The sequence below is a fragment of the Mauremys reevesii genome, linkage group 3 (genome assembly GCF_016161935.1).
Source record: "Mauremys reevesii isolate NIE-2019 linkage group 3, ASM1616193v1, whole genome shotgun sequence".
Classification (NCBI taxonomy): Eukaryota; Metazoa; Chordata; order Testudines; family Geoemydidae; genus Mauremys; species Mauremys reevesii.
Window position 1 is genome coordinate 113,480,111 of NC_052625.1, and position 15,981 is coordinate 113,496,091.

At 41.3% G+C, this 15,981-nt stretch overlaps 1 protein-coding gene across 12 annotated transcripts in view; it reads right to left on the reverse strand.

Moving 5' to 3' along the window:
• Positions 1-15,981, reverse strand: part of LAMA2 (laminin subunit alpha 2) — a 477,311-nt gene that overhangs the window by 292,427 nt on the left and 168,903 nt on the right. For all 12 annotated transcript variants that reach the window (XM_039528773.1, XM_039528772.1, XM_039528762.1 and 9 more), the window contains exon 4: positions 1,478-1,720. In XM_039528773.1, the coding sequence (XP_039384707.1) occupies positions 1,478-1,720 (243 nt within the window). The remainder of the gene's footprint in view (positions 1-1,477; positions 1,721-15,981) is intronic.

Sequence of the window (15,981 nt, forward strand, 5' to 3'; positions counted from 1 at the left end):
GAAGAGAATTATGCCCTTAAAGAAAGAGAATGAATTTAAATCAGCTGAGAAGCTGAAAGGGTTCTGGTGGCATCGGGTTTAACTATACAAATGTTCTCATCAAACTAAACTGTCTGAAATGTCTATATTAGTAAAATTGATGCTTCAGATCCCCTATTCACTCCCTGGATTTACTCATAAATATTTTAGAAATATGACATCTGTGCACACATGGTAAACTCTACTTCACATGAAAAGTGAACACAAATGGTATCTGTCTTGAGTTGTATCTTGTGTGCAACTGATTACACATCTGATTGCACATGCTAGAAGGGCAGATTTAGATCCCTTTGAAAATTTCTTTGCAACAAATTGTGTACATTTCCATGCTTACATTTATATGTATTATTTCTGCAACCGCATTAGGAAATGGCCTTTTCCATGCCTCAGCACCCAATTTGCACAGATAATCATGGTAATTACACACACAAACATAAGCTTGCAAATACACAAATTCTTCAATGCAGACCTCCAGCTTCCGAGTTCAATCCACTGTGTCTCTAGACAGATAGCATTTTGAGAGCTCAGAAACGTGCATGTTCTGAGTATTGTCCAGAATTGTGAAAAGTTTGTAGACAGCATTCCTGACTGCAGCATGTCAGGCATCCATGGGCCTTGAAATATAAACTACTGAAAAAAAATGCAATAAAGTCACCCATAACTAGGAGCTATGCCATTCCATTCATTAAAAAAAATCTAGCTGGGATATGTAGTGAGTTGCATAGTTGAAGTGAAATAGGCATGGAGTATGAAAGAAGAAAAGCTGAAAGTTCAGAAGCTCCACAAACTCAAAAGCAGTTTTGGTTTAAAAAAAAAAAGAGTGAGATTTTGCATGATAGTTAGGAATTACTCAGCAATCAGAGTCAATACAGTAATAGAAAAATATCCCACTTTGTGACTAATGTACACCAAAATGTGTTGCCTAAAATCTATTCCATATTCAACTGTCATTTTATTTTTATGAATTATCAGGATGTGAGTAAGTTTAATAAATATGAAAATTTATTCTGTGAAAAATATTCATTTCTTGCCACTTTAATAAGAAAAGGGAAGGGGAAAGCTGCTTACAGTTGTAAGAGGTACATTTAAATGCAGCAGGTGAAATCATAACCCTCCCTGAGGTCAGTGGGAGTTTCACCCAGTCTTTCTTTCCTTCTTATTGGAATTGCTGCCTATCTAACTACAAAGGAGTTGCCTGCAAGTACTAGAGATTAAGGTCCACACAGTTCCCTCACACTGCATGTGTTTATTAGTGTGCATTTCCCCCTGTTTAATGGGGTATATGGCAACCTCTCTTGATGCATATATAAGGAACAGAGCCCCATCCTTCACATATAAAGCCCATACAAAAACATTGTCTGCACAAGGCATATACTTATCAATTAAGCAAAAGAATATTTCGGTTGGCATGTTTGCTGCAGTATATTTCCCATCTTACCTCTCCATTCTCCAGTGGCTGGATCTTGGAGTAAAATGAAGTGCATATAACTTCATCATCTTTTGCATAGGATGGAGGCCCTCTGCGGGGATGAATGTTGTAACGTGTCAGGCATTCTGTGTCTGTTACAGCATAATACTGCCATGGCTGATAGTTAACACCATCCAGTGAACGCTCCAAAATCCAGTTCCCAGGTCGAGGGGCATTAGCTGCTTTCACAATAACATATGCAATCTGGAATACCTGGAGAACCAATTAAAAATATACGTAAATGTGTATTTATATATTCGTTTTCTGCCAAAGTAAAAAAGCTAAATATAGTCAATTCTCATTTGAGAATTTTTCCCTGAAAATGAAAGGAGGCAACACCTTGCAGTGAAACTCTTTGACCGTGAAAATATCCCTTCTCCAGTAAAATTTCTGCAAGAAAGAAAGTTCCACTGTGACAGCCCAGACTTTTTGAAGTGTGATAAAAAATAACCCTCCAGAGTCAATCTAACTCACTAGAGAATTGCCAAACTTCTCCTTCAGTTTCATTTGAAATATTCAAAATTTTATCTTTGCATATGGTATTTACATTTGTACAATTTACTATATATCAATATGTGCATATACGAATGCATTTGTGCATACATACACACACACCCCTTTTGTAACAGTTACCCATTTCCCAAACTTGATTATGATTCTCTCTTTTATGTGAAACTGTGTGGTTAAGACACTAGTGGGTAATCATGTCATATGAAATCTCTCCATAAAACATTCTTGGCCACATCACATGGCTTCCGTACAGATGCCATAAATAAGCCTAATAGGATAGAGATACATGATACACTTGCAGAACTCCTTGCCTGAGGAGGTTGTGAAGGCTAGGACTATAACAGGGTTTAAAAGAGAACTGGATAAATTCATGGAGGTTAAGTCCATTAATGGCTATTAGCCAGGATGGGTAAGGAATGGTGTCCCTAGCCTCTGTTTGTCAGAGGGTGGTGATGGACGGCAGGAGAGAGATCACTTGATTAGGTTCACTCCCTCTGGGGCACCTGGCATTGGCCACTGTCAGTAGACAGGATACTGGGCTGGATGTACCTTTGGTCTGACCCAGTACGGCCATTCTTATGTTCTTATGAAATGTCACTATAAACAGAATAATAGCATGTAATCAACACTTATTATTGTCTGCTTCATCTGTCTTTCCAGTTGATTTCTCAAGGTTTTTTTCTGCTATCCTGGTTGCTGGGATTTGAGCCACAAACAATAGTTACATTTATAGCTCCAGAACGACATTTGCTAATGATGCAGCATCTTTCCCCCAAATAACATACAGATACCAGAGTGCTAACAATGAAGCAGAGGAGTGACAGCATAGGTCCCTGTTAGAAGGGATGAATGTACAGTGAATTAATAGTTAGAGTCACCTTTCTATGAGGTAGTGCCGTGAGCACATACAGAAGGAGGCCGGAGGGAGAATATTGTGCTAATTTCTGGCTTAATGGCTTCAATGTTGGATTTAGGAGAGTACCTCTGAAGAACATATATGACAAAAAATTATCAGATCTACACCTCAACTCCATCATTCTGCTCTCCAGGCACATACCAAGAACAAAATAGTTAAGTTCCACAGTGCAGTTTCAAGAGGTGAATTCTGCCCTTTGTGAAGCCCAAGTATTAACAATGCTTGCAGAGCTTTGGGATGGGATTAGGGGCAGGCAAGAATAGCTCCCTGTTCTCTGCCCTCTTAAGAAGAAACTCCTGCAGTAATTTCAAGCACCATACTGTCACAGCACTTGCCATCTGTTTTTCAACTTGAAAAACATGTGTATGGGAGTGGATTTGTTGAGGGTTGCCTTAGATGGTGAGTATTACTGTGTCCACTCATGGCATTAGAACTTGGTTATGAACACTATTCTTGGTGGACGTATATCAGCATATAAACCAACAAACCCCTGAGCTAGGAAAGACTAACCGCACTATTCATTGCTCTCGTTCAATCACTCTTCTCCTATTTCATACATGCCCTTTACTCTCTTCATTGTTCCCACTTACTGACAGATTGGATTGCAGCCATAAATTACAGCCACACCAGATCACACTAACATATGTCATTTCCTGTAAATGGTGTAAGATGGTTTAAAAATAGCTAAACTTTATTTTCTCCCCTCACAAAATTATGTTGTTGGGAAAGAAACAATCTAATTGGAGTGCTCAATAATTTTTTTTCAAACATCGTATTGTGATTGTTAAGAAAAAACTGCATTGTCTAGGAGACCATTTCTGATATATTTGTTCAGAAAGTTATTTTGGACTTTTTTTTGCATGGTAATGGCTCCATTGAACTAAATAATTTTATATTACACTAATAGGTCTTATCTAGTCCAGCCATGTAAACTTTTTTGGCTCAAAACATCCAGTCCAGAGATCTCAATGTGAAGTATTCCTAACAAATGCTTTAGTATTTGAGTTTATACTCGAATATCAGATATTAGGACAACAGCAGAACTGCTGAAATCTGTGCAATCTCACTGAAATACATGATAGCAAATGAGACGTGTATTGTTTGGTTTGACAACCCTACAGTATTCACTGAAAAACAGAGATGGACTAGGAGTATTTTCTAGTGCTGAATACCCTCACTCTCCAAAATCATCATTGCTCAAATAGATGTTCTCATTGCTGCAAAAACTGCTGCCAGTGTTCACTTAACACTCTCAGTTGTGTTGGGCTCTGCAGGACTAACAGGAATAAAGGGAAGTAAAAGGCTGCTTTTACAACTAAAGTAAGCAAACTTGTTGAGTATGAAGGTGCCATTTTTATAATCATTCTTCAGATTGGAATCATTCTTTAATAAGTGTCCTGTGTATACTGCAGAAGACTTATCCTAATTCCTTTCTCTTGTATTCCATATTGCACATTATGGATGAGTTATCAGTTGATTACATATCTTTTGGTTTTGTTTGTGTTAAAAATACAATAAAGTTTGAAAGAAAATATAAAGGGAAAGAAAATAAACAGTTGACATGCTGCAGCTCATGGAATTTTTTTCTTAACTTAAGAAAACACTTTAGTGTAGTACATAAAGATTCATTTTTAAACACACATTAGTTAGAGTTTTCAGCTGACCCAGAGCATTGTCTCTGTCTTGCCTTTGATTTGAGAATTCCAAAAGTAGTTTTTGAAATGATGCCAAATTATTTACATTCCATAGAGTTATGAAATACATTCCATTTTTCTAGTTCATGTCTCCATTCATCAGCTGACCTGAAAGAGGGTGTCTTTGTAATAAAACAAGATTATTCCTTCAGGCTGGGCCATGCAATAGAATAGGAAAGCCTAACTTGGGAATTAAATGAATTTATTCCTGCTTTTCTTTAACCCCACAAAAGAGTGTGGACTAAATGGTCCTATTTAGACATAGATATGCATTGGGAGAGTTGTGGAAGTGAACGCCAGTAGGAGCTCAGGGAGAAACAGTTTCTTTTGGGCGGGCTGGTAATGCTACAATACGCACCATTAAAATGTAAATGTTCAGTGTCAGATCCCTCAGTTAGTGTAAGTCAATAAACTCCATTGATTAACACCATCTGAAAATATATACACACACACACACACACACACCATGATTGAACAGTACCCATAAACACACAGCCAGGGAATTTTCAGTGGATAATGTGGGGGGGGGGCATGGCAAGAGACCAGGACTGGGGAAGATTTTGAGGGGGGTACTGTGGGGCACTGGTGGGGCGTGGCAAGATGGGTAGCTGAGAAGGAACTCTCAGCCAGTGGATAAAGGAGGTTTTCTAGTTCAGGTAGCTGTCATCTTTGCCAAACTAATTCCCACCTGAATTAGTGTAAGGCACTCCTGGTGTGGGTGCAACCTTACCTTAGTGTGGACAGACTTGTCAATGGTGCTTCAGTTAGCACAATACAACCAACTGGAACTCAGCAACTGTGTGCTCTAATACAGATAAAACCTAAAGTATCTTTGAGCTTTACTGCACTTATGTCACATTGTCACCATGTTTATTTCACAATGACACAAAAAGTGAACCAGTTCTGCTAGCTGGAGTCAAAATTCTTAGCGAAATGTTCACTCTGAGCTTGTTCCCATAGGGTATTTCATGGAATACATCTTTCTGATTGATTGGATCAGTAGGCTGATACGTGTAAATAATATCACAATAGTTCAGTCTTAGAGCATCTCTCTTTTTACACAAGTTCAATGGAATACAACCTGGTAATCAACGTTTGCCAATCTGAATGTGAAAAAAGAGCAGAGCAGTACCAAACTGCCAAGTGGCATATAGCAGCCAATTAGCACAGCAGCCACTGTACAGATGGAGCTGTTTCCAGTTACTTCGGTCATGTGACTATAATATAATTAGTAGGGGAATACTCTAAATAGCCCTCTGAGTCTTTCCCAAATTATAGACAGAATGGGCCTCATGATGACATACAAAATGAGTCTTGGGTCTCATTTTCATTGCTAATTATCTCAGCAGCAAAGTCTTCAAAACACACATTGAAAAATACACTTCCATATGTTATAGCACTGTCTTCTCAAGAATGGCTCAGAAGATATAGGAAAGTGTGTCCTACTGTCCAGGATAATTCACTACACTAATATTATTCAGATTGTGCTGAAGTGAATCATTAATCTGCATAAGGTTAGCCAATGAAGCAGGAATTTCCTTGTGTGTTACTCCCACCAGCTCGTCTATTTCAAAAATAAATCCATCAGCTAATAGCATTTTTTTGTAATTCAGAATAGCATCACAAATTAAATACCAGTTATAATGACCAATTATATAGAATATTGCCCAACATCTCAGAATCTAATTCCGAAAAACAGGGCTAATGTCTCAGAGTTATACCAACAATCTGGGGCAAAATGTTTCTTTACTTGTTTCTTTCTTGTTATAGCTCTCTCTTTGATTTTTCTTCTATACATCAATCAGGTAAGCTGTAACATACATGTGGCATTCAGAATTTGGACAAAGGTTTATATTCTTATTTAGATGCATAAGATGTATGAACATAATTAACCTCATTCCACAAATTGTGTTGATAAATCTAAGAGGGTTTTTTTCCATACGTAATTAATTTTTAATCCTTATGGTTGCAAAAATATCCTCCTAAACTTAACACTAGCATTGTTTATAGTCAGTTCATCTTCCTGAATTTACAAACAGGCAACCTAAAACAACTCTGATAGGTATGAACTACCCATTCATCTCAATAATGCATTAACTCTGGAATGCAATGATAATAAATGGGATGTCAACATTGTTAACTGTTTTACTGCTGATCATTTTACAAGAAACATATACTAATGCTGGATGCAGTGGTGGATAATGAACCAGGACAAAGGGATGTTTCAGAATTTAAGTTGCCCATATCTGAAAACTTGGGATTTCTCTAGCACATACATGGGCAAACTACGGCCCACGGGACTGTCCTGCCTGGCCCCGGCCCCTCCCTCACTGTCCCCCCTCCACCGCAGCCATGCTGCCGCACTGACCTCACTCTGCTCCACTGTTCCTGCTGGGCAGCGTGAGGAGCACAGCTGGCTCTGGCCAGGTGTTGCAGCTGCAAGCTCCTGCTGCTGGTAAGGGGGCGGGGAGAGGGGAGGTTGGGTAAGGGAGTGGGGGTTCCTGGGGGGCAGTCAGGGAGGAAGGGGCGGTTGGATGGGGTGGAGGTTCTGGGAGGGCAGTCAGGGGATGGGGAACAGGGAGGGTTGGGAGTGGGAATCCCAGGGGGCCTGTCGGGGAGCAGGGATGTGGATGGGGTCAGGAGGGCAGTCAGGAGACAGGGAGAAGGGGGGGTTGGATAAGGGCGTGGGATCCCAGGGGCAGTTAGGGGCGGGGTCCGGGAGGAGGTGGTCAGGGGACCAGGAGCAGAGGGCAGTTGGATAGGGGGTGGGAGTCCCAGGGGGGCTGTCAGGGAGTGGGGGTGTGGATAGGGGTTGGAGTAGTCAGGGGACAGGGAGCAGGGGAGGGGGGTCCCGGGAGGCGGTGGTTATGGGGACAGGGAGCAGGGGGTATTGGATGGGTCGGGGGTTCTGAGGGAGGCAGTCAGGGGGCGGGAAGTGGGAGGGAGCGGATAGAGGGCAGGGGCCAGGCTGTTTGGGGAGGCACAGCCTTCCCCACTCGGCCCTCCATAGAGTTTCAGAACCCCAATGTGGCCCTCAGGCCAAAAAGTTTGCCCACCCTGGGCTAGCAGCAACACACATAAGCTCATGAAGCAACTCAGCCTGGAGCCAGTGAATCAGGGCTGATAGTAGCAGCAAGAACATTTCCTGTTCCCACTGTTGCAGAATGCCTTGCAGAGGACCTTTACTTCTGAGGACATGGGAAGAGTAGACACCTCACCCTGATTAAAAAGGAGGGACTAGTCCAAGCCCAGATGATACTTTGGTGATGAGTAATATTGAAATGCATATATTCGTAAGAGAGGATCTCAGAGCCAGCTGCAGAAGGATGTAGCTGGGGTGAGAGAGTAAGGAGTCCTCAGATTAATAATAGTATTCTAATAGTCAGATTTTGTGTGCCGAACATCACCCGTGCATCAGAAAATCCAAATATAATCACCATCCGAATGAAATTAATAAAATGTCAATTCCTGTACTACACAGTTTCCTATCCATATTTTAAAATCATCATTAACAGTGTATACTGGTTTCTTTGTATGCAGAACAACACATCTCTCCATTGGATGAAATATTAGACCTGCAGTGTTTGTCATTTTGTAATAGTCTTGCTTTCTAATGGCTTTTACATCTGAAAGAAATACTAAGTCCAACTACTATTGATAGCTAATAAGCTGGGTTTTTATTAGTACTTGGTGTAGCAGCTCATGCTTTTGAAGACAGCCATCATGCACTCAGTTCCCTATACCCCATGTAGGCAGTCATTTGTCGGTTATGGCGTGTGGTCAGAGACCATTACAAGAGTTTAAATCATGTGCCTCTTTCATTTCTGACAGAAGATAGGAATCTTTCACATCAGAATTTTTAAAGTAGTGGATATTTTTAAAAAAACAGCTTTCTTCATGTCAACAACTTTTAAACCTCTAAAGCCCAATTCAGATGTGGAAAAGAAACTCATTTAAGAGTAGCATTTCTCTCAAAACTCCTCAAGCTGCCATGTAAATTTCTTGCTAACACTTTGTCATGAGAGAGACAGCCACATCACTTTTGAACATTCTGCTCTCACAGTCAGAGAAGCTATAATTGAAAATGCCAGCATGGGGAAAAAAGATGCTTAGTAGGAGTCAACTAATATCAATTTAGAGAACTGAACAGCTCCCTACCATGCTGTAGTTTGCCTTCTAATGACAGTATCTCTCTCCTGCTCATCTGAGTTGCTGCCAGCTGAAATGCTCCAACCAGATGGGGAGCTTGGGCTTAAAGCAGCATATGCTTGATTCCAAGGTAGTTTCTCCATAATGTGACAGACTTCACTAGTTACAACTGATGAGGGTGGGACTCTTTCTTCATGATATTTTAACAGGACAGAGTGTCACAGAATATAAGGTGCCAGTGAACAGATTTTGGGGGCAAATGTGGGAAAAGCTTTGACATAGTGAACCCCAAAAATCTAAATATCTGTAAATCTATCCATTTTCCAATTAGAAATTGTATTTATCTTCCTCATGAAACAATAATATTCACTCATATGGACATTTCAATTCTGTTAATCAATACAATCAAATGTATCGTTTGAGAAATGTACCCTAAATAAGAGTATAAAAATGCCTTTTTTTCCGGTTCCAGCTTTCTCCACTACCACCACTTTTAACCATCAGACTGACCACAGAGCCTCTAAAAAACATGTTCTTCTTAAGAAAACTAGATACTTTACTAACATAACAGCTCTCACATTTTGATAATGCTCTAAGCAGCAGAGCAATAGAATTCATCTCATTACTGTAACATTTAAAGGGAAAGTCTACTAAAACAAAACAAAACAAAAAACAAGCACTCTGTGAAAAGCCAGAGCACTGCAAAACTGGACCTGACTCCCAATCTGCCCAGCTGCTGAATACTTAAGAGACACATTCAGCTGAGTGAGGAGCATAAGTGCCAGCATAGTTTCTAGCAGCCTCAGTTCTTTGTGATTCTCTCTACTTTCTGAACTTACTGCTTAGTTGTCAAGGCCTATAAAGGATTAGTTGCTGTCTCTGGACAACTTTTGCTGCTTCTTGTCTTTAGCCTTTATCACACCAGAGTTTAGGATCAAAGTTAGTCTTTCCCAGTCACTTCCCCTGTATGACAGTGGGAGAAAGCAACTTACATTCTTCATTTCCTATGGCTCTACATTTCTTTCCATGGAGAGAACAAACAAAAGGAATTATTTTTTTCACACAACGCAGTCAACCTATGGAACTCCTTGCCAGACGATGTTGTGTAATAGGCCAAGACTATAACAGGGTTCAAAAAAGAACTAGATAAATTCATGAAGGATAGGTCCATCAATGGCTAATAGCTAGGATGGGCAGGGATGGTGTCCCTAGCTTCTGTTTGTCGGAAGCTGGGAATGGGCGATGGGGGATGGATCACTTGATGATAACCTGTTCTGTTCATTCCCTGGCATTGGTCACTGTCGGAAGACAGGATACTGGGCTAGATGGATCTTTGGTCTGACCCAGTATAGCCGTTCTTATATTCTTATTACTTTCAAGAAAGACAGGCTGGGATGCTTTTTTTTTTCTTTGCAAGCCAGAACTGCACTCATGGTGGGGTATAGTGGGAATAAGGGATGTTAATTTTGGGGCCAATCCAGCTCCCTTTAAAGACAATGAGAGTTTTCATGTACTTTAATGGAAATTCCACTGGGGCTCCTCTCACCTACTTCATTCCAAAGTGAGCTGTCTGAATGCTTGAGTTGTTGGTAGTGATGGCAGCAATTCTACAGGTGCCATTTGAAACCTTCTGGAATACATTGATCAGGAGTTCCAGTTATTTACAATGTCACTCTCAATCTCAGCACTAATTACAGAGCCAACCCTACAACAATGAAAGATCATTTAGATTCCAATAATGACTCAAAACACCATCAATAATATCCTCCATTTTAATATATGCTTTATTTCCACCACAGGAACCTTAATATTAATATCGAAACAAATAAAACTATTTTGGTCAGATAAAGGTACAACATGCACTAAGCTATCTTCCCCAAAGAAAGCCTAATTTTCTCACTGAAATTGTTTAGGATTTGCTTTATGTACAAGTGACAGCAAGTTCACACAACATTAAGCAGTTTTATGAATGTGAAGTCTAAAGATTTTATTCATTTTTATGATTTCTGTACTTTTCTATTCAGTGGAAAAAAATTACATGAATATTATATAAACAAATGCTTATTTTTAATCTGAGGTGACACCCATCTGTTACCCACTTTGGAAAGAAGGATATAACACATGTCTGTGAAACTGCTGTACCACTGAGCAGAAAGCAACTTTAATATAATTGACATTTAAAATCTTTATATGTTTCTACTGAAATCTTAGTGAGCATGTGCTTAGACTATTCTAATGAAAATTCAACTGTTTTCAAATAGATTGGGAGGGGAGGGGGACTCTTAACACCAAATCCAAAAGACTCATTTTAACTTAGGGATAACATTTGCAAAGGGGTCTAAGTGACTTAGGAGTGTGTGTCCCATTCTCAACAGTAATTTAGGCATTTAAGAGCCTGTGTCTCATTGACTTTCCATGCGACTTAGGTTCCTATGTGCCTAAGACACTTCTGAAAACAGGATTTAAGCTCCTATATCATTTAGACACTTGAAATTATTTATGTAGACACATAAATAATAATAATATGAATGGATAAACTGAATAATAAAAGAAGTACTACTGAACTGACACAAACCTTCAAACAAATCTCCAACCAAAACTGCAGATTTTCATATGACAGAAAAAGTTTTGTTAAAGTTAAATTATATAGCTGTTTGTTTTCTTTAATGGCTCCTCATCTCTGCTCTTCTTTGCCTCACCTGGGATTGGAAGTGGAAATACTGTAAAAGACAGTTCTGGCAGTGTTCCCAACCTGGCTGATGCCAGGGAGCATTAGAAATTTCACACAAAAAAGGTTGAGATTTGCAGTTCAGAGAAATTTATGCACATTCTGCTAACCATCTGAATTTTTGGGTGCTTAACTGAACCAAATATTTTCAAAGTACTTTGAGGACTACTTTAAATATAAGCACAAGATAGCATGGATGAGGTTGGGGGGTGAAGGACCATAAAGAATGGACTCTCAGATGAAAAAGTATTAAGAGAAATTATGTCATCCATATAAAAAGAATTTCCCTAGGAAACTGTAATATTTCAAGATCAAGAGTCAAGCAAAAGCTGTTCCTTGGCAATAAAACTGTACACTTTATGTAAGGAAAGACCAAACCTCTACTATTTGGTGTTTAGAAGAGACACAATAAATATCCTCCTCGTTAAGTATGTTCAGTAACTTAGAATATCAAAGATCAAGAGGCATGTGGTAATGAGTGTCTTTTCTTTTTGTTTAAACTGAATCACTGAAAAGTGACTCCCCAAGCACTTCTGCAGCACACTGCTGCACATGGATTTAACTGAGCAGAAACAGAGAGTAATATTGCCAGCAACAAATGAATTCTCCCATCTTTAAAGGAAAAAGTCACACATACACATTCCTCATCTTGAATCAATAAACCTTGGGTGCCTTTCAACAACCTCAGGTTCTGCCAAAATGTTTACTTTATTATCACCACACCATTATTACCTTGGGGTGGTTCTAGATCACTGCTGGGTTGAGGCTGCTGGCAAGTCATCTTTTCAAATGCAATGGTCTGGCCTAGGCAATGTCTTGACATGTAATCATGGGGGAGGGATAGCTCAGTGGTTTGAACATTGAACATGCTAAATGCAGGATTGTGAGTTCAGCCCTTGAGGGGGCCACTTAGGGGTCTGAGGCAAAAATTGGTCCTGCCTAGTGAAGGCAGGGGACTGGACTCCATGACCTTTCAAGGTCCCTTCCAGTTCTAGGAGATTGGCATATCTATTATTATTAACCCATATTATATGGGATAGTGGTATCTTATTAAATATTTTAAATAATATTTACAGCCCAAAATCAGCTAATACAAAAAAGGGCAGGAAATAAAGCAAATGTCAGTAGGTCAGTTTATTACTATTGACCCAATCCTGCAAGCTGCTGAATGCCTACAGCAAGTTGTTTAGCATCCTGAACTCCCATTAGGGTGCTCATTGCAGAATTAGGCCCTATGACCATAAAGCCAATATACCACCAAAAGCAACTTAATCAATCAATAACCAACCTCCTACTAGGTCTGCTGATATCATCCTGCTTTTATCATCATGGGCTTTCATGACACCATACATAGAGGACTCGTGCTTCCTGATACCGGAGGGTGAGGCGGTGCACAATCTAAAAGGGAGGACACATGACTGCTCCACGTGTCTCCTCTGCCCAGTGACACCCACCACCCTGCGCCCAGCCCAGGGCCACTGTGCTTTCCCTACCCCACCAGAGTTACCTGTGGAAAATGGGGCGCCTCCCTCTCCCTCTACATGTTCAGCCATTCTCTCTGGCAGCTGGGCCCAGGTGGGGAGTGGGAGGGAGCCACTTGTCAAACCAGCTGAAGCTGTCTGCTCTATGTCATTGCTCTGCACAGCACAGCAGCTGCCTGACAGAGAGAGCCTGGCTGTGGAGGCAGCGGCCCACTCTCCACCTGGGCCCAGCTGCCAGGGACAGGAGCCAAGAGAGCTGGAAATCTGCCAGGGAGAGGGCTCCAGTCCCCGGCAGCCGGGCCTGAGCTGGCGGGCAGAAGGCACTGCCTCCCCATCTGGGCTCTGGCAGCCAGCTGCCATGCTGCATACAGCACCAAGCCAGAATGGCAAGCATGAGAAGTGGCTGCTCCCACCCCTTCTGCTCCCTGCCCGGGCCTACCTGTTGGGGACAGGAGCCGAGCATGCCGGGGGGGCAGGTGCAGTGGGAGAAGGACAGAGCTCCTCTCCCTTCCCTACATCAGGCCAAGTAGAAATCTGGGGAGGGGCTGTACATATACCCCCACACACACATATACCCCCCCACACACGCATCACCTGTGACACAACAGCTACCACAGAATCTTGCTGCCCTTAAATTTCTTTAGCTTTAGCATGGATCCTACATTTCAATAATGACTTTGTGATAAATGTCTGCTGTAACCGTACCACTGCCATATTTTATGACCATCAGCATTCCCATATAGTACACCAGAAAAATCAATTGTTAAGGATTTGGTTTTTATTCACTGACAACTGTTCAGTTATAACACATTTCAGCAAGAGGAGCAAAATCTGTCCAAGACTTAGATTCCTCTGATTCTACTACCTGTCATGCTACCAGTCTCTCAGACTCTCTGTGGACTCTGTTCAGTAGAGGACTTGCCAATAAAACACAGTCATAAATATAATCATTTTGGAATGCACCAGTGTGTGTGTGTGTATCACATTCTGGGGTGCAATCTAGACCAATGAGAACTTGTGTCACCAAATGTTCCGCAACTTTTGGTGCCTCACCATGCTTTGCTGCTGTAGCTCCCAACCTCGGCCCCCTCACAAACAGCCAAACAGCATGCAGGTCATACCCTAAGTTTCTGTGTATCACTTCAGCCGGTCAGCAACACTCCAGTCAACACTCTAGCTTCCACCAGCCTTGGTTACCACTTGCAGGGTGACCCCAATACACTTCCAGTCCTGGATTTTCCCCCCAAAACATGTGTTCTGCACTGTTCAGCCCTCTCCTAGACAGTTCAGATATTATAGGTTCATTGCCCCTATACTGGGTCAACATGCAATAGTTTGCTACTTTAACTGAGGTTACCCAAACAATTCAGTTTAAACACAACATTGGATTAGTATTGCTTAAAAAATAAAACAAGTTTCTTTAACGACAAACAGCTACATTTTAAGTGAGTACATATACAACAGGTATTAAAGAAATGGTGACAAAAATAAAGATAAAACTCTTTCTAGTAACTAAAATTTAACAACTAGACTTGGTTCAAGGTAAAATCTTTACCACATGTTTCCAGCAACAGGGCTCACCAAATTCTCATGTCAGAATGCCTCCGAAAATCCAAAAGCTGGCTCCTTTGTCTTCTTAGTTGAAAGAGAGCAAGAGACCGAGAGAATACTTGTATTGTTTTTGACCCTACATTCATAGAATATCAGGGTTGGAAGGGACCTTAGGAGGTCATCTAGTCCAACCCCCTGCTCAAAGCAGGACCAATCCCCAGACAGATTTTTGCCCCAAATTGCCCTCTCAAGGATTGAGCTTGTAACTGTGGGTTTAGCAGGCCAATGCGCAAACCACTGAGCTATCCCTCCCCCTCAGAGTCCAGTGACCCTTTAAAATGCATTTTCTGGAAGGTTACCCTAGATAAAATTCCTTCCCATTGTGAGGACGGACATATGGAGTCTTGTGGTGAAAGAGATTCCATGTTGTTGGTTTGTTAAAATGCAGTTTTTTCTGTTCCTTCTCCCTTCTGTTGCCAAAGAATGGCCATTTGACAGGTGATTACCAGACAGATCTGGGGAGGGGGTAAACCTATTCCTCAAAGACAAAGGATAAGCTAATGCCTCTGGCCAGGTGTAAAATTTGATTGGCAAACACATTTCAGTCATAATTTCAGCTTATGTTCATAATTTTACATATAATGTTGCTACACATATTTTACCATATATTATGATTAGTGAGTTATTAGTTTTCAAATGATACCTCACAAGGCATATTTTGGACAAAGACTATTACAATAGTGTGCAGGATGTGAATACAGGTGTGCATTAGGTCACAGTGTGTCATCTGGGATTTAGAGGCACATCACAGTATCCAGGACATATATCCTGAAACTATCTCACCATTGATAGAAAGGCAAATGCCACTATAGTAACAGCCATAATGGGAAGGAGGAAAAATAATATTAATCTAGACACCAGCGCCAAAAATGAAACAGGCGCTTGAAAGGGCGGCCGTTTCTGGGCGGCATTTGGCTCGGTGGAGCTCTGCAGCGCATGCCTGCGGCAGGTCCACGGAGCCGGGGCAGCGGACCTGCCGCAGGGCATGACTGCAGCGGGTCCCGTCTTCCCGCGCTCGGTTGAGCTCCGCCGCAGGCTGACTGCGGCAGGTCCGCTCGTCCGGGCTCCGGTGGACCTGCCGCAGGCATGCCGGCAGGAGCTCAACCAGAGCCGCTTTCTAGAGCCGCCCCTGGTAACAGCCATAATGGGAAGGAGGAAAAATAATATTAATCAATACTTCCGTCATCTGTGGAAAAAAATGAAACAAGAAACTGAAAGGGTTTCTCTTTCTGAAAATTCTGTAGTCTGACTCAGTAATGAGTTCAAGAGATTGGGGAGCATAATTCCAAAGAGATTTATTGGCAACCCAATTACCTAACAAGTTAGCTGTGTTTTCTGTACACAGAGGATATTATGACTCTTCTTGGAGGGATATATTTGCTTCC